Source organism: Trichosurus vulpecula, chromosome 1, assembly GCF_011100635.1.
Source record: "Trichosurus vulpecula isolate mTriVul1 chromosome 1, mTriVul1.pri, whole genome shotgun sequence".
NCBI classification, from domain to species: Eukaryota; Metazoa; Chordata; class Mammalia; order Diprotodontia; family Phalangeridae; genus Trichosurus; species Trichosurus vulpecula.
The window spans coordinates 15,067,563-15,086,152 of record NC_050573.1 but is presented as its reverse complement, the minus strand read 5'-3'; the positions used below and the strand labels follow the sequence as shown (position 1 = coordinate 15,086,152).

At 41.3% G+C, this 18,590-nt stretch overlaps 1 protein-coding gene across 4 annotated transcripts in view; it reads left to right on the top strand.

Moving 5' to 3' along the window:
- MTMR3 (myotubularin related protein 3) overlaps positions 1 to 18,590 on the top strand; it is a 186,641-nt gene that overhangs the window by 137,393 nt on the left and 30,658 nt on the right. For all 4 annotated transcript variants that reach the window (XM_036757345.1, XM_036757361.1, XM_036757337.1 and 1 more), the window contains exons 7-8: positions 27 to 193; positions 13,933 to 14,029. In XM_036757345.1, the coding sequence (XP_036613240.1) occupies positions 27 to 193; positions 13,933 to 14,029 (264 nt within the window). The remainder of the gene's footprint in view (positions 1 to 26; positions 194 to 13,932; positions 14,030 to 18,590) is intronic.

Genomic DNA, 18,590 nt, shown 5'->3' with positions numbered 1-18,590 from the left:
ATTGATTTTTTTTTTTCCCTAAAAAGGTGTCAGTTCTCAACCTTTGAGCAGTGTCAAGAGTGGCTTAAGAGACTGAACAATGCGATCCGGCCTCCTTCGAAGATAGAGGATCTCTTCTCATTTGCATATCATGCTTGGTGCATGGAGGTCTATGCCAGTGAGAAGGAGCAGCATGGGGACCTGTGCCGGCCAGGTAGGCATCACTCATACTTTAAAGGCTTTCAACCCCTTTACATCCAAGTGTGGAATTTTAGACAAGGAGAAAGTCCCTTACTTGAGCATTGAGTAAAAATGTTTCTCAATTCCTAAGATGGTAGTTTTTTTAAAATGGAAAAGGAGATTCAAGGTACTTGAGCCTGACTTTCTTGTTTTACATATGTGGAAGCTGAGGCTGAGGCAGGACAGGTCATTAGGACAAGTTCACAGAGCTTATTAATGAAGTCTGCTGGGACTGAAACCCAGATCATCATCCCTGTGACAGAATTTAGAAGTACGTTGATAATTGGTTAGAAACACTATAATAAATACCTCTTCTTTTATAGCTATTCCATATACATTTTATTGAACACTTCATCTCCTCGTGTTTTAAAGCACTTCATGATTCAGAAAACAGTAGTGAAGTAGAAAGGAGAATTAGATGTTATTTCCTCTGTGTGGCTCCTCCCCACCAAAAATTGACAGTGTGCCAGATGTTTCTGCAAAATATCCATTTTTTAAGCCCATAACCTTTATAAAGATAATAATGTCATTTTTGTCCATACAGTTTAGCTTCTGGAATTTCTACTAAATATGTTTAGGTTCTACTAAATATGTTGTTTAATATATCAGATTTTAGCTTCTTTTATTTTCCTTTGGATCAGAGTTACCAATTACTTTCTCATTTTACCTACTTTGCTCTCCTATGCACCTGCAGTATCCCTATTATTTGCTGAAAATTTAATTTAGTACTCTATATTGTGCTTTTTGAATTATGAAGAATTTTATAGTCATTATTTTACATGAATTTCATTCCTACCAGTGACGTAGGTAGTACAGGTATCATTGTTTCCATTTTATAGATAAGAAAACAGATTTAGAGAATGTAACATGCCTACAGTTATACAACTACTATTTGTTGGCAAAGAAATTTTTAGACTCTTTTCGTAATCTGTGTGAATATCTTTTCCTTTATCCATTTCCATTTCGCTGTGTTGCTAGCTTGTTTAAGTAGGTCAGTTTGGAACTGTTTTAATTGCATGCTGTATCTTCTTATTTTGATTATTTCTTTTAACTTGACATTTCTATCTTTGCTCAAATAAATCAATAGAAAGATAAGAAAGAAATGGAGAATCTGAAGAATAGTCTGTTAGGAAAACTAGATATTAAAGACCTTTCACGTTTATTGAATAAGAATCTCAAGTATTATACCTATTTATTTCAGTTTAGCACACGCATTTGTTGGGATCACATAATGTAGAGAACTCAGAAATAAATGCCAAAATAATACTTTAGAGACCACACTGTAACAGAAATTGTAATTATTCGGGGAAACAGGAGCAAAAGACAAAACTTGAATGGAAAAAAAAGTGACCCTAATTAATGAGTAGGCCAAAGAACAAATCCTATATTAATAGAACATTGAGACAATTTATGATGACTTCAGCTCAAAGAAAAATTTATATCTGAACATAGTATTTCCAAAAAAGATCAATGAATTGAGTGTGCCCCTAAAAAAATCCTGGGAAGTCAAGAGATAATAATTACACTTACAGAAAGCATAGAAGTAGAAAAATTAAAAATAAAAGGAGAGATAAAATTGGAACCAAAAGGGCTGTTGTACTGATACAGTGACATTTATTCAGTGCTTACTATGTCTGAGGCCCTTTCCTAAGCACCTGGGGATGCAATTACAAAAAAAAGAGACTGTCCAGCCCCACTGATTAAGCACCTGCTGTGTGCCTGGAGCTATGCTAAGAGCCAATACAGACAAGAAGAATAACCATCTCTTCTCTTATGAAGCTTGCCTTCCAATAGAGGAGGACTATACCTGGGAGGGGCCTGAAGATGGGGTGTGGGGGGTGGTGGTCAGGGATTCATGGCCAAAGCTGGAGAGTCTGGAGCAGAGTGGAAAAAGAAAGATGACAGCTCCTGGCGCCCTGAAGATGAGCTGCTTTGTAGCCACTTGCCTTGGGCCTGGGAGGCAGCATCTTCTGAGGGAGAAAGGCCTTGGGGCTCTGCAGGCACAGGTAGCAATGACTGCCAGCTGGGCCCTTGGGGAGCCGCTGTACCATTTCTGTCTGACAGGAAATTGTTTTCCATTTGTGTGTATACCTAAAAGCTTAGGCTGATTTGCCTAGGTGATCTTCTGAGCTCTAATGGATTGAATTATTTCTGTCTAAAAATAGCCACATCTCTAGTTCTAGCCATATTTACTCTCTGCTGAATCAGTCAGTCAGTTGCCATTTGTGAAGTGCCTGCTATGTGCCAGGCACTGTGCTAAGCACTGGAACTTTAGACCACTATCTCCTACTTCGTGATGGGCAGTTTTCAGCCAGGAACACTTTCATCTCTCATCACCTCTTGCCTGGACTCTTGTAATAGCCACCTAATTGGTCTGCTTGTGTGGGTTTCTCCCCTCTTCAGACCATCCTCCAGACAGCTGCCAAGTGATTTTCTTAAAATGGGTCTGTTCAAACCACTTCCCTGGGCAAGAAACTTCAGTAATACCTTATTGTCCCTAGGAGCAAATACAAAGTTGTCTGGTTCCCACTTGCCTTTGCAGACTTAATATCTGTTACTCCTCTTCCAAGCAGACTGATCTACTTGCTGTCCCTCATATGAGACATTCCACCTTGGGTCTCTGGGCTTTTGGATAGGCTTTCCCCCATCCCTAGAATGGTTTTTCCTTGTCATCTCTCTCTGGATCCTTCAGGGCTTAGCTCAAGTGCCACCACCTACATGAGTCATTTTCTGAGCCCTTTCTTCTCTCCCCCAAAGGATTTTGAATATATTTTGTGTACTTTCATTTGTAGAAGAATGAGCAAATGATAAAGCATTTATGAAGCATTTATTATGTGTCAGGCACTTTGATAAGCACTCAGGATAAAAATACAAGGAAGTAAGACAATCCATATCTTCAAAGAGCCTATTTTCTAATAATAATAACCCCCACACATAAGGAGAACCAGAAAGAAAGTACAGAGTATGCTTATGGATGCATGGTCTGGAAATGGAGGAGAGGTGCTATAAAGGCCTGGCTCTGGACCAGATCAAGTGATAACTCTTCTGTCAATCCCAGGGATCGAGGGGCTGAGTCCCTGTGGTTTGGGTTTGGGTTTGGGTTGTGGAGGTGGCCTGGTCTCTATGGGAGGGAGAGATTGATGACTGTTTAGATCTAGCTATGCAGCCTGTTCAGAAAGTCCAGCTCTCTATGTGCCGGCTGGGAGCCCTTGGGGGTCCATCAGAAAATACACATAATCTACAGGGTCAAAACTATATTCATAATAATAATACTAAGATGTTTTGATTTCTAAGATGGTAAATAGTGATAGACATAATTCACACAAACCAGAACTCACTAATTTTGGAGAATTCTAAAGGGGTCCTGAAAACTGCTGCAGTCTAGCCTGTCAAACTTGTGCCTCAGTACAGATTGAAGAAGAAGAAAAGCCCAAATCATTGTCAGAACTTTTCATTGTCCTTGGCTTTCCTTGTTTATTTGGAGTTTGGTACTTCTGGCTCTCTTCCTTCCAAACTATGCCAGACTTTTATTTTCATCTTCTAGGATCTTCTTCCATCTTCTCAAAATCCAGGTTGGTGGGGAATTCCCTGTGCAGCCACATTAGTCACCTCCCCTTTCCCCTTCTCGTTTGGATCATTTCTGTGAATGTCTTCAGAATTTAATTCTTGATTTCTCCTCATCCCTCCTGGGCTTATTTCCCCTGTAGATTTTGAGTTCACAGGCTCCATCCAAACCTTTGAATCTCTGCACTATTATGTTCTTATTGGGTCTCTTTTAAGCTGCAGGAGGTTCCCCTGGGTTCTTTTGTGCAGGACTTTTTAACAAGGTTGTATTACCCTTTATACCTATTCCTCTTCTTCCTCTTCCACGCCTCCAACTTTCATGGTTTTATTGACTTTGACCATAAGCTTTAGCCTTTCTTCTTTTTAAAATTCTTGAAGATGGAAGAAATCGGTATTTTGCCTGGAGAAATTTTTAAAATGTGCTGACAGGGTCACCATCTTAAAATATTTGAATGGTTGATGCATGGAGTTGGTGTTAGACTTCTTACTTTGCTTGCCAGGGAGGTGCATTTCAACTTTGTGTAAAGAAGATCTTGAAACTTTCACTGGGTGGATGAGGGCTATGTTCAGAAATGAATATGATATAAAGACAAAAGCATCAAAAATAAAATTATTTTTCGTACAACATGAATTGAAAAGGACCTTAGGTAACACCTTAGACATCTGGAAATCTCAAGGAATTTATCATTCTGGCCAGGCGAGTTTCTTAAACAGCTGAAGGTTTATCCCATTTCACAGTAAAGTTTCGTGAATTGTATTATCTACTTCCCTGCCTTAAATATGTAAAATACTTTGCAGACCCCAAAAAGCACTATGAAAATGTTATCTGTGTTCATAAATAAATTATCGTGTGTGTGTGTGTGTGTGTGTGTAAGATCTTGATCGTAATTAGCACAGTACAAAGCCAGAGTGGGCTGCCTGATTGTGTGACTTCCTTGTTGCTAGAGGTGTTAGCCAAGGGCAGGCTGATGACTTGACTGGGATGTAGATCCCATTCACAATTTGTGTAGGGATTGAAGATCGCCTTTGTGCTCCCCTCCTGAAGTAAAATTCTGTGATTCTCCTCTTGCACGTGCCCAGACTCTTTTGGGGCTTGGGGAGGTGTGGAGCAGCTTTCTGATTGTTCTAGAGCCCATCATCTTACTTTTCCTTAAATGTGTTTCTTATCTTGTGTTTGCCTATACAGGAAGCAGCTCATCTACCACTACCTGCAGTAGAATTGTACTGTTGTACTTTGTTGGGCTTTTTGGTTTCACTGTATTTGCTTTCCTTTTTGTACAGAGCAGGGGGTTCTCCGCCATCTTTGGTGATAGTGGCTGCTTAGAGCCAGCTGACATACTATGTAGCCATTGGCACAAGAGGGCTTAGTTATACCACCTCCGCCCAGCATTGGTGAATGTAAGTGGCCCAGGCATTACTCCCTGAAGATGAAAACACGGTTCTCGTGAGTCATACCGATGTATTTTCAAAGTGGTGCTTTGCATTAAGGTGACCTGCCTGAGTCCTTGAGGTCACAGGTCCAACTTTGGAGAGTTTATGAAACGGTGGCCTTTTATGGTGTGATGCTGACATGTGCAAGAAGGTTAAACTGTGGCGAATGGGCTACGGAGGAGGATGAAGAAAGTTCCTTAGGGCTTCCGAGTCACATGAAGGTTTTTCTGCAGCTGTGAAATCCACCTCTATTACACTAGGTTTATCACAGCCTTCCTTTAGCTCTCAAACCTTTTGCTTTGGAAGAAGTCTTAAAATGAATGGCTTTCTGAATTCCATTGATGAGATCTGACGCCTCCTAGATCTGATTCTGAGTTGTAAAGTGAGGATGGGCATGTGCTCCTTTTTTCCCCTTCTTACTTTCGCTATCCCTTTGACTTCATTTTAGGAGATTGTATTCAAAGGATCATCATTTCTGGGCTTAGAGAGAATAAGGGACTTAGCTATTGTTATAGACCCTGGCCTTCTGATTCTAGTTGAGGGCCATTTCTACTTTATCACTTGGCTTCTCTTTTCTTTCCTTGAAGAGTCAAAACTTCAGAGTCAAAACCTAGAAAGCTTCACCCATTAGATCCGACTTCCGTATTTAGGAGAGGAAGTAACCTCTGATTACACTGTGAGCTGGTGTCAATACTAGGATGGAAACGCAAGCCTTATCGTACAGTCCAGAGGTTTTGCTGCTCTCCTTCTTCTACCTCTCATCTGTACTCCTTTTTTCCTCTATCTCATGTGCCTACTTTTTTAGAAGTGTCCATGTGGATAAACAGCCCAAGTGGATTCTCATATGGTTGCAGTAGAGGCAGAACCACCTTTTTCTTTATTTTTAAAAAATTATTTTTATTTATTCTGTTAAATGTTTCCTATATAGATTTAAAAAAAAATTTGAGTTCCAAATTCTTTTCCTCCCTTCTGCACCTCTCCCTTTGAGAAGACAAGCGGTTTGATTTCAGTTATACGTGTGACATAATGCAAAACATATGTCTATGTTAGCCATGTTGCAAAAGAAAAGAAAATAAAAGAAGTTAAAGAAACTTTTAAAAAGTCTGCTTCAATCTGCATTCAGAGTTCATCAGTTCTCTCTCTGGAGGTGGATAGCATTTTTCATCATGGGTCCTTTGGAATTATCCTGGATCCTTGTCTTGATGAGAGTAGCTAAGTCTTTGGCCAGGCAGCCAGATGACTCAGTGGTTAGAGTGCTGGGCCTGGAGTCTGGTTCAAATCCGGCCTCAGACATGTACTAGAATTCAGGGCTTCTTAAACTTTTTTCACTTGTGACCCCTTTTCACATTTTGGCAGTTACTTGGTGTTGCGTGACCTGAGGGCATGCGCAGTGCAAAGTGAGTATGCTTTGTGTTCAGAACCTACAGTGAAGAAGCAACACAGGCAAGTGCTTGCTGCCAGAAATACCTCAGATTCATTGCACATTTGGTTTTTAATTAATTTTTGGTCATTGCTGAACCTTTTACTGTTGCCAGGTGAGGTTGAGACCCACAGTTTATTTAAGAAGCATGATACTAGATGTATGACCCTGGGCAAGTCACTTAACCCATTTTCCTTAATCCACTGGAAAAGGAAATGTCCAACCACTCCAGTATCTTTGACAAGAAAACCCCAGTATGGTCCATGGGGTTGTGAAGAGTTGGACACAACAGAACAACAATTACAAACAACAAAGTCTTTCATAGTTGATCATCATTAACAGCAATGTCATTGCTCTCACAGCATACAATGGTCTCCTGGTTAAGTTCTGTTCACTTCATTTTGCATGAGTTCCTATAAGTTTTCCCAGGTTTTTCTGAAACCATCCTGCTCATCATTTCTTATAACACAATACTATTCCATCACAATCATATACCATAACATTTTCAGCTGTCCCTCAATTGACAGATATTAGGTCAATTTCCAGTTCGTTGCTACCACAAAAAGAGCCGCTGTAGATTTTTTTTTTTGTTCAAATAGGTCCTTTTCCCTTTTCTTTGCTCTCTTCGGAATATAGACCTAGTAGTGGTATTGCTGGGTCAAAAGGTATGCATAGTTTTATGGCCCTTCGGACGTAATTCCAGATGTTCTCCAGAATGGTTGGGCTAGTCAGTAACTCCATCAAATGATGCATTAGCACCCCAGTTTTTCCACATCCCCTCCAACGTTTGTCATTTTCCTTTTTGGTTATGTTAGCCAATCTGGTAGATGTGAGGTGGTACCTCAAGTGTTGTTTTAATTTGCATTTCTCTAATCAGTAGTGATTTAGAGCATTTTTTAATGTAACTATAGATAAGTTTGATTTCTTCTGAAAACTGCCTGGAAATATCCTTTAACCATTTATCAATTGGAGAATGGCTCTTAATTTTATGAACTTGACTCAATTCTCTTTATATTTGAGAAATGAAGCCTTTATCAGAGAAACTTGCTGCAGAATTTCTCCCCCAGTTTCCTGTTTTCCTTTTAATTTTGGCTCCATTAGTTTTTGTTTTTGTTTTTTTTTTTGGTGCAAAAGCTTTTTAATTTCATGTAATCAAAATTATCTCTGTTACATCCCATAATGTTCTATATCTATTTTTGTTTGGTTATATACTCTTCTCTTATCCATAGATTTGACAAATATATCTTTCCATGCTCCTCTGATTTACTTATGACATCACCCTGCATACCTAAACCTTTTTAATTCAATATAATCAAAATTATCCATTTTATATCCTGTAATGCTCTCTACCTTACTTGGTCATAAATTCTTCCCTTATCCATAGCTCTGACAGGTAAGATGTTTGATGTTCCTCTAATTTGTTTATGATATCACCCTTTGTGTCTAAATCATGTACACATTTTGACCTTACCTCGATAGATGGTGTGAGGTGTTGGTCTGTACCTAATTTCTGCCAAGCTGCTTTCTGGTTTTTCCAGCAGTTTTTGTCAGATGTTAGCTTTTACCCCCAAAACTTATATCTTTGGGTTTATTAAATACTAGATTACTTTGGTCATTTACTACTGTGTATTGTCAACCTAATCTAGTCCACTACTCTGCTGCTCCATTTCTCAGCCAATACCAAATTGTTTTGATCATTACCACTTTGTAATACAGTTTGAAATCTGGAACCTCTAGTCCACCTTCCTTCACATTTCTTTTTTTGTTGATTACCTTGGTATTCTTCACCTTTTGTTCTTCCAGATGAATTTTATTATTTTTTCTAGCTCTATAGAATAAATCCTTGGTAGTTTGATTGATAAAGCACTGAATAAGTAAATTAATTTAGGTAGAATCATTATTTTGTATTATTTTGCCTCGGGCCAACCCATGAACAATTAATATTTTTCCAATTGTATAGATCTGTATTTGTATGAAAAGGGTTTTGTAATTGTGTTCATATAATCCCTGGGTTTGCAGGTATACTCCCAAATATTTTATATTGTCTGCAGTTATTTGTTTTTCATGGTTTTCTCACATCCTTCTCATTTCTCTTCCCAATTTTTCCTCTACTTCTCTAACTTGCTTTTCCAAATCCTTTTTGAGCTCTTCCATGGTCTGGGACCAGTTCATGTTTTTCTTGGAAGCTTTTGTTGTAGGCTCTGTGACTTTGTTGTCTTCTTTAGGCTGTATGTTTTGGTCTTCTTTGTCACCAAAGAAAGAATCCAAAGTCTGAGACTGAATCTCGGTGCACTTTCGCTGCCTGGCCATGTTCCCAACCAACTAACTTGACCCTTGAGTTTTTCAGTGGGGTATGACTGCTTGTGGACTAACAAGTTCTATGTTCCACGTTTGGGGGGGAGGTGCCAGCTCTGTCACACCAGCACTGCTCCTTCCCCAAGAACCCCCAGCCCGGGCTGGGCTTAGATCTTCAACAGGCTGTGCACTCCTGCTCTGATCCGCCACTTAATTCCTCCCACCAGGTGGGCCTGGGGCCGGAAGCAGCAGCAACTGTAGCTGCCCCACCTCAGCTGCCCCCGGGGCTGGAAGCCGAACCGTGAACTCCTTCCACTCCCGCAGCTTTTCCCACTAACCTTCTCCGCAGTCTTTGGTGTTTGTGGGTCGAGGAGTCTGGTAACTGCCGCAGCTCACATATTCAGGGCGCTAGGGGCCCCCTCCGCCCGGCTTCTGGTCTGGACGGTCCATGCGGCTCAGGCTGGGCTCTGCTCCACTCCGTTCCCAGCTCCCAGCTCCGTGTGGAATAGACCTCACCCAGAGACCATCCAGGCTGTCCTGGGCTGGAGCCCTGCTTCCCTCTGCTGTTCTGTGGGTTCTGCCATTCTAGAATTGGTTCAGAGCCATTTTTTATAGGTTTTTGGAGGGACTCTGTACGGAGCTCACAGTAGTCCCTGCTTACCAGCCGCCATCTTGGCTCCACACCGCTCCCTCCCCCCCCCCCCCCCAGTTATTTGAAATGAAATTTCTCTTTTTCTCCCTTCCTGCTGGGTTTTGGGGGTGGTATATAGAAATACTGATGATTTATGTGGGTTTATTTTATGTCCCGGCAGCTTTGCTGAAGTTAATTATTTATCCCTCCCTCTCCCTCTACTCTGTCCCTCCTCTTAAATCTATTTTGCTTCTGACTACTGCCTTTTATCTGCCTTCTCTTTTATTACCACGCCTTTTCTCCCCACCCCCACCCCCATTCTCTTTTGCTCCAGCTTTCCTATTGGGTAAGATTATTACCAGTTGAATATGTGTATGTACTTTCCCTTTTTGAACCATTTTAGATATGAATGAGGTCCAAACGTCACCCTCCCCCATTTTTCCCTCCAGTATAACAGCTCCTCCTTGCCTGCCTCTCTATGTGAGATAGTTCGCCCCATTCTTCTCTCCTTTCTCCCAGCATACCCCTTTTTCTTACCTGTTTTTTTTAATATATAGCATTCCAACATAATCAACTTACTCTTGCTCCCTCTTTCTATGTACAGTCCTTCTGAATGCCCTAATAATGATACATGTGTCATCTTCCATATAGAAAGGTAAACAGTTTAATCTTATTGAGTCCCTTATGGTTTCTCTTTCATGTTTACCTTTCTATGTTTCTCTTGAGTCTTGTATTTGAAAGTTAAAATTTGTATTCAGCTCTGTTTCATTAGGAATGCTCGAAAGTCCTCTATTTCATTAAGTATCTGGTTTTTTCCCCTTGAAAGATTATACTCAGTTTTGCTGGGTAGGTTATTCTTGGTTACCAAGAATCCCAGTTCTTTTGCCTTCCAGAATATCATATTCCAGGTCCTCTGCTCCTTTCATTTAACAGCTGCTAGATTTCGTGTGATCCTGACTGACTCCATGGTGTTTGAATGCTTGCATTCTGACTGCTGGGAGTGTTTTCTCTTTGACCTCAAAGCTCTGGAATTTGGCTGTAATATCCTTGGGAGTTTTCATTTTGGGATCTCTTTCAGGTGGTGATTGGTGGAATCTTTCATTTTTTGTTTTACCCTTTGGTTCTAGGATATATAGATATATAGGCAGTTTTCCTTGATAACTTCTTGAAATATAATGTCTAGACCTGGGGTGGGAAACCTGCAGCCTTGAGGCCACATATGGCCTTCTAGGTCCTCAGGTGTGGCCTTTTTTTTTAAAAGATATATATATATATATATATATATATATATATATATATATATATACACACACACACACACACACACACACACATACACACATACACACTTTTTATTTTTTTGATTATTAATTATTTTTTTGATTAGATATATTTTCCAATGACTTATCAATTCAATGATGAAATAAATATTTACCTAACCTTTGGGTAAAACTTTTGGGGAAAAACACAATTTATCTTACAAGTCATTATACATTTGCCCCCCAAAGAATACATAAGTACAAATAAATGCAAACAATCCTCATGAGTATTTTAATGAGCTACATACATTTCATACAAAAAGGAATTCAGAGCCCAGAAATGTAGGGAGACCCTAAAAATGAGGTGTGGCCTTTTGGCTGATTCTAAATTTTACAGAACAAATCCTTTTATTAAGGATTAATAAATCTTTTCATAATTTTACAAGTCTTAAAATATCTAACAAGTCTTTTTATAATAAGTCTTTTCATAATTTTATTTCTTTGCTTTCATTTCTTTACCTAATTTTTCCTCTGTTGTTCTTATTTGAATTTGAAAATCCATTTTTAGTATTTCCAGGAATTCTGTGGCTTGTGTCTAGTTCACATTTTTCTTTGAGGCTTTGCTTGTAGCTGTTTTGAGTTCATTGCCTTTTTCTGAGTTTGTTTCTTGATGTTTCATGTCACCATAATAACTTTTTGTGGTCAGGTTCTTTTTTGTTGTTGTTGTTATTTCCTTTTTCCACCCTAATTCTTGATGTGGAACTTTATGTTAATGTTAGGGTGAACTTCTCCTGGCATGGGTAGAGTTAGAGTTAGGGTCTCAAGCTTTAGACTTTAGACTTTTTTTACACTGCTGTTTTCAGAGCTAGTTCTTGGGGTTTGGAAGTTTTCAGTGTTTCGAAGGTGGTGTGATCTGGGGAGAGTTGTGATCAGTGTTCTCTTGGTCTGCAATCTGGTCCTTACCTAGGAGGGACCCCTGATCCTTTGGAATTGCAATTGATACTTCTCAGGGCTCCTTCTTTCTTGGGACAAGAAACAATATTCTTCCTTAAAGTCCTTGATCCTGGAAGAGGCCTCCCACTCCCTCTTGCCCAAAAGTGTTTCCCTCTGCCCTCAACTATGACCTAGAAGTCAGTATAGGCAGTAAAGTTACTAAATAGTGTCTGGTCCTGTGTCTCATGCTAGCACATGAGCTTCTCAAGAGCTTCTGAAGCTGCTGCTGCTTCTGTCACTGCCACCTAGTCCCACCACAGGTGTTCCATCCATGTAGTCTCTGGGCAGGCCTCCTTCCCCAATGTCACAGATCTCTCTTTCAACCTCCAGTGTAGTTTTGGGCTGGAAAAATGTCTCACTCTGACCTTTTGTTGGCTCCGCTACTCCAGAATTCAATTTGAAGAATTATTTTAAAGTTGTTTGGAGCTTTCTCTACTCTACCACCTTGGCTCTGCCCCTGGAAGTCTCCAGAACTACCCTTTTCCTTCTGTGGAATGCCATGACTTGATGGCCAGCAGGATTACCTTGTGGGGGGGGAGGGCAAGGTAAACAAAGGCTGGAGTCATCGGGGACACTGTGGAGCCAACTTCTACTTGGGCTAGTGCTGACTGGGGGTACGCCCTTCAGACTCTACTGCTCTACAGCTGTGGTCATCACCTAAGATCAGTGGGAGTCTTGTCTAGAATGACCAGTGGGAGCTGGGTGGCTATTCTATGTCAGACGTGGAAGCCAAGAGGGAGCCCAGTTGTTAATTGTCTTTCTTCCCCTTATCCTTAGTATTCATGGTCTTAGCTGGATGTTCTTGGGTGAGTTATAATAAAATTAATACTTGAAACTCACTACTTTAGGTCATTACTCAGGATGCCACCTCTGCTGCCCATCTTCTTCCCCCTTCCTCCCCCCCATCATAGGTGGAAACTTGCTTCTCCTGGCACATGCTCCATGCTGTAAGGCCTCTGGTGGCTATTTTGAAACCAGAGGTTCCTTGGAATTTAACAAAAAAAAAAAAAATGAGCAAAACCAGGTTAACATACTACACCACTGCCTCAGGCTCAGGGTGCTTACAGCTTCTACTTCCTTCAAGTATATGCATTTTCATTCATCTTTGAACAATCCTGGAAATCTAGGTAGCTTTCTATGGTCTCCAAGTGATGGAACAGGATGAATGAAGGCTTCCTGCCTTAACATTCCTGCTGCAAGAAGGTCCGTAATCCTTGGGGTTTATGGGCTAGTGGACCAAGTAACACATGCTAGTCTTATTCAGGTACTTTTTTCCTGTCTTGAAGCGAATTACTTTGTTTCCAAATCCTTTCTAAAAATGGGTTGGATTTAGCAGATTATTGCCCTCCTACATCCCTGGAGCCCAGTTTTTTTGGTAGTTTACTTTTCTCTTTTAGCAACTGAGCTTGAACTATAAAGAAGCAATTTAAATAGGGAAATTTTATCTTGCATTCAAGAGAAATCACCCTATTTCCTTTCCTGACGACGAAGGCTCTCTGGTATAAACCATATTGGCTTTCCCTGGATTTGGGGACCCGCTCGTGTTGTTGTGATGATTCCTCCTGCCGCGCATTTTGCTTGGTGTTTGTTTATTTTATATCCTGCACTCCTGGATATTCGAATCCTGCCTAATGATTGTCATTAGAATGTAAACAGACTCTGAGCATGGGAGTGTTTTACTGGCATTTAGAGGAGTGGGAAATGTTAGGCTCCATTGCTGCCTCTTTATTTCTCTCTTCTTGAAAAAAACCCCAGCACATTAATGCTAATACAGCCCAATTCTCCTTGTTTTGCTAATGTGTTTGCATATGGTCAGCTCTTTACCCAGCACTTTGGTGTTTGCTGAGCCTCCCCTGGGCCTGATCACTGATGCTCTTCAGAGAAGGTCTAATCATCAGAATGTTTTGGGACACACCGCCAGTTGTGCTCGGGTATCTTGCCATAGTGTTGCCTGTTAGCAATTAATTTTCTCTGAAAAGTAGGAGACCACATTTTTGTCGCTGTCGTTCGAGCCGCTCTTGCTGTGTAATGAACAAGCAGATGAGCTGTTCTTTTGTCCTAGCTGCCTGGCAGCACGGGATCCACGCCTCACTTGTTTCTCACCTGCTCTTCATCCCTAGGGGAGCACGTCACAGCAAGATTTAAGAATGAAGTTGAGCGGATGGGCTTTGATATGAACAATGCCTGGAGGATCTCCAACATCAATGAGAAGCACAAGTGAGTTATCTGGGTCCCTGCAGACGGCTGGTTCATGGCCGAGTGCCTCTGGGAGGCAGATCATTAGAGCTGGGGCTGCTCTCAGTTTCATTTATTTATCAAATCGAACCTAGGACCTTAAAAGTGTTCATTGGTACTTTCTACACTCTTGGCCCCTGTTGCCATCACTGGAAAAGAAAAGAAAAGTCTCTACATGTTGGAAATGTTGTAGTGGGGATTTTCTTTCCAGGTGTGGGTTACAGGAGATAGACCCTGAGGTTCACTTCCAACCCAGAGGATTCTGGGATCTTCTCATTTTGTGTAAATGTGTATGTGTGGGTATATACATATATACATACGTGTGTGTGTGTGTGTGTGTGTGTGTGTGTGTGTTAGGTAGGAAAGAAGGAGGAAGGGAGGGAAAAGGGGAAGAAGAGAGAAAACAGGCACTTCCCCCTTTTGCTATGTGTTTGTAAACTATGCATAAATCAGGTGACTGTAAAGTGGGGCATATTTTCTCTTTAGTAACACTGTTAAGATTGAACCATTCATTCCTGACCAAGGTGTCAGCATCTGATAAATAATCTCATTGGCTGACATTATATTATTAAACTTTAAAAAAAATCCCCAACTCTAAGCATCTTTAATCAGGAAAACAGCACGACTATGTCCCAGATTCCGTAAAATGGACATGAAAAGTACCTTACACATTGATCATACAAGGGTCTCTGTTGTATTATAAAATACACTCACTTCCATTTCCCAAAAATCTGTGATTTCATCGGTGGCAACTCCTCCCATCCACTGAAATGATAATCTAGACCTCCCTGTGTGCCTGGCACTGTGCTAAGTATTGGGGTGTAGGGATGCAAATGGAGGCATTCCTGCACTCACAGAACTCTCGTTCCATAAGAGAAAGACAATGTGGGTATGTAGACATTTTCACAATAGGCAGGCAGTAGTTTTGGGGAGAGAGGAGAGACTAACAGCTGGGAGGGTCAGGAAAGGCTCAGTGTCGAAGTTCTTGCTTTAGCTGTGTTTTGAAGGAAAATAGGGATTTTCAGAGGTGGCCATGAGAAGGGAGTGCCTTCCACACATGGGCAGGCAGCACCATTTATGTGCACATATGTTCAAAAGCACATACCTGGAAATGGGAGTGTCATATGGAGGGATCAGCCAGTTTGGCTGGGTTGTCAAATGTGTAAAGAGTTGTTCTGTTTAAGAAGCCTGAAGAAGCAGGGTGGAGAGGGTTTTTGTAGGACTTTAAATGCTAAAGAGCATTCCTAGCTGTTCTTGGAATAAGGAGCCCCAGGGGTTTGAATAGGGAAGTAACAGTAGTGTGGAGGATAGATTGCAGAAGGGAGGCACCAGTTAGGAGGCTGCTGCCTTGTCCAGCAGAGAGGTGATGGATTGGGTTGAATTAGGCTTGTGACTGTCAGGGGAGAGAGGGGATGGATGAGAGACTGACTCGGCACTTCTGGCCATGTAGGCTGAGGGTGGCGAGTGCTTATGAACCTGGATAACTAGAGGGATGGGGTACTCTTGACAGCAGCTGGGAAGTTTAGAACAGGGTTGAGTCTGACATGCCTTGAAATGTCCATCAGACAGTGGGAGATGAACTTCATTCGGGGCTCAGGAGAGACTTGAGGGGATAGATGGATCTGGGAGTCACCTGCATAAAGATGGTGGGTAATCCCATGCTGAGCTGAGGGCACGGAAAGACAGACCAGTGGGCAGACCCACCTGCAGTTGGGGGTCACCTTTCTGTATCTTTTGGTTAAGTCTTTGAGATTTGCTACAGGTATAAAAAGGCACACACACACACACACCCCTTTCCCCCAAGTGTCTGGTGAGGAGCCTTGCCGAATTTGGCCAAGCTGATCAGGAACTGTCATGAGTCCTTTGCTTGGAGCCTTCCTGGATTGGTGGGGGTGACCAGGCCTTATGCTTTGCTGGCAGAGCCTCTGAGGTCCTGGGGTTGCCTCTTACTTCTGTGAGGCCGGGCTCAAGGTGAGAGAAGGAACACAATACATAAAGACATATTTATTATATAGTTGGTTTAAAACTGATAGGCCAATTAGATGTAACAAATTTTAACTAAAATTTTGACAGTTTTTCTCACTGCCTTAGAATTGAGAGAAACTTTGTGGACCTCTTTCTTGAAATAGCACTAGTATTTGTCACTTAAAAGTTCTCTATAAAGAATTCTTCCTTCTGTTCAGGAGATTTGGCTGCCGTAGGACCTGCCTGCCTGTCGGCTCCTCCTTACGGGAAGTCTTCAAGTGAAAGCTAGAAAGGGATTATTTTGGGTAGTTCTGATTGGCCTAGATGTGCTCTGAGGTCCTTGTCCACTCTGAGGCCCTCTGATCCAGTCAGAGCTTCCCAAGGAATTTGGAGTTGATGCCACCTTTTCTCATATATTTCCCTGTTCCACACAAGCCAGGTGTTCTAGAACAGGTAGGTGGCGACTTAGTGCACAGAGAGCAGGGCCTAGAGTCAGGAAGATTGTCTTTGTGGGTTCAAATCCTGCCTCATATACTTATTAGCTGTGTGACCCTGGGCAAGTCACTTAACCCCGTTTGCCTCCATTTCCTTATCTGTACAATGAGCAAAGCATTTTAGTATCTCTGCCAAGAGACCCCAGATAGGGTCACGAAGAGTTGGACGTGACAGAAACAACTGCACGACAGCAATGCCTGTGAGCAGAGACGGACCAAGCTTTCTGTCGCCAATACATCTGGCTTGTCTGGAGGCAGTCTCCTGCTTGATTGAGTGAAAGCTACCAGGAATACTTTGTAGGTAACTAGAATCCGATTAGCCATAAACGTTCAGGAGGATCGGTGAGATTGGCCCGAGATTGGCCCGGGGGGGATGTCGAAGGACAGAGGCATCCACCCTCTGTCTTAACTTTCTTTCAGCAGATATTTCCTCTTAGAGTTGCTTGAAGAAAGGGGAAGGTGATTTAAAAAACCCTTTGACTTGGGGAAGTGATACGTTCAAAAAGCAGTGTCTGTGAGCCTTCCTTAAAAAAAACAAAACTCTGAAAGTTTTAAAAAATGAATTTTATTGTTTTTAAAACTCACTGTGGATTCATTAAGGGTAGGCAGTCTTAAGAGTTTCTTTGTTTTGTTTGAATTCACTGTTTTCCAATTTAAGATATCTTTAATTGGGGTGCATTTTAAGACTTGAACCAGAAACTTTTTTTTGGTATTTAAACAGATCCATTTGCAAATAGGTCCATTTCTCCCTTAATGCATTTACGACTGTTTAGGGGAAACTTTTTCTTAGAAGTTGAGAGGCAGCTTTAAATGATAACTTTTAGAAATATATCCTGATAACAAAAGGCCAATACTTATAGGTACTGTTTTAGATTTAATTTGGTGCTAGTTTTTTTTTTTAACAGCTAAATGAAATAAAAGCAAAAGGACTTTTTTTTTTAAAAACCCTGGTTGTCTTTTTAAGCAATTAGTCATTAAGTTCTTCAGCTGCTAGCACATGAAATGGTGCTGGAGAGCATGTTACAGGTCACTTAGCCCACTTCACTTGGTGTAGAAGAGATCAGCCTGTTAAGTGGGCTCTGGAAGTCCAGAGGGGATGTGACTTGTCTCTGGGCTCAGGCCTGAGCTCCCAGTGGCCTTGCTTCCAGAGCACTATGCTTTCCCCAACCCTATGCTGGCACTAATGTGCTCACCATGGAGACATCCAACTTTGTCCTGAATGCAAATGCCCCCAAGAAGTTATCACTGACGTATCCATTCTGTCTCTTCCTTTGTGTTTAGTTAGGTGGTAGTTGGTGGTGATTGTTTGGTAGTCCTTGGTTTAAAGTGTATATTTTATTTATAAATGGCCATTGGTTTCCCTAAACATCTAGAAATTTGTCTGTGAATTTTAAGGCATTTAATACATAAATTGATCACGTGTGGATAAGAATAACTCAGCTTTCTGTAGCAAAATACTTTTCTCATTACTCTATGAATTAAACAGTGAATGTTATTTTCCACATTCTATAAATGAGAAAACTAAGTTTCAGGGAAGTTATGTGACTTGCCCTTGGTCTCACAGCTTAGAAATGTCAGAATGTCAAAAATGGCAGTGCTAGAGAGCGTGTTCAAATCCAAGTCTTTAGATACCAAATCCAGTGCTCGTTTCATACTCTGACATCCTTCCTTGAGATGTCTCATGGTCTTCTAGAAATTGGAAACATGGACACAGAAAGTAGTGGCCGACTTAGAGAGAAGCAGGAGACATAAAGATCAGATCCCAGCATCGGGCCTTGCTGCCCTCTTCCTGGGCTGTTGAGTGGAGGCAAAGGATCATCTGCACAGCCAGCTGAGAGGAAGATTCTGGCACCTTGGGAGAGCCTTCTCTGAATTCAGCATGCTCTCGAGCTGCTCCCAAAGACATCCATGGATAATTCAGAACAAGCTTCTCAGACTCCATGTGCTTCTAGAAAGCTTCCTGTACCAATGTGAAATCATGACTGCTCTGCCCACGTGCCCATTTTGGTTGGTCTGTGGGCTCCAGGCTTCAGCATGTACCCATTATTTGGACATCTTAACCTGAAGTCTATTGGCCAGTTCTT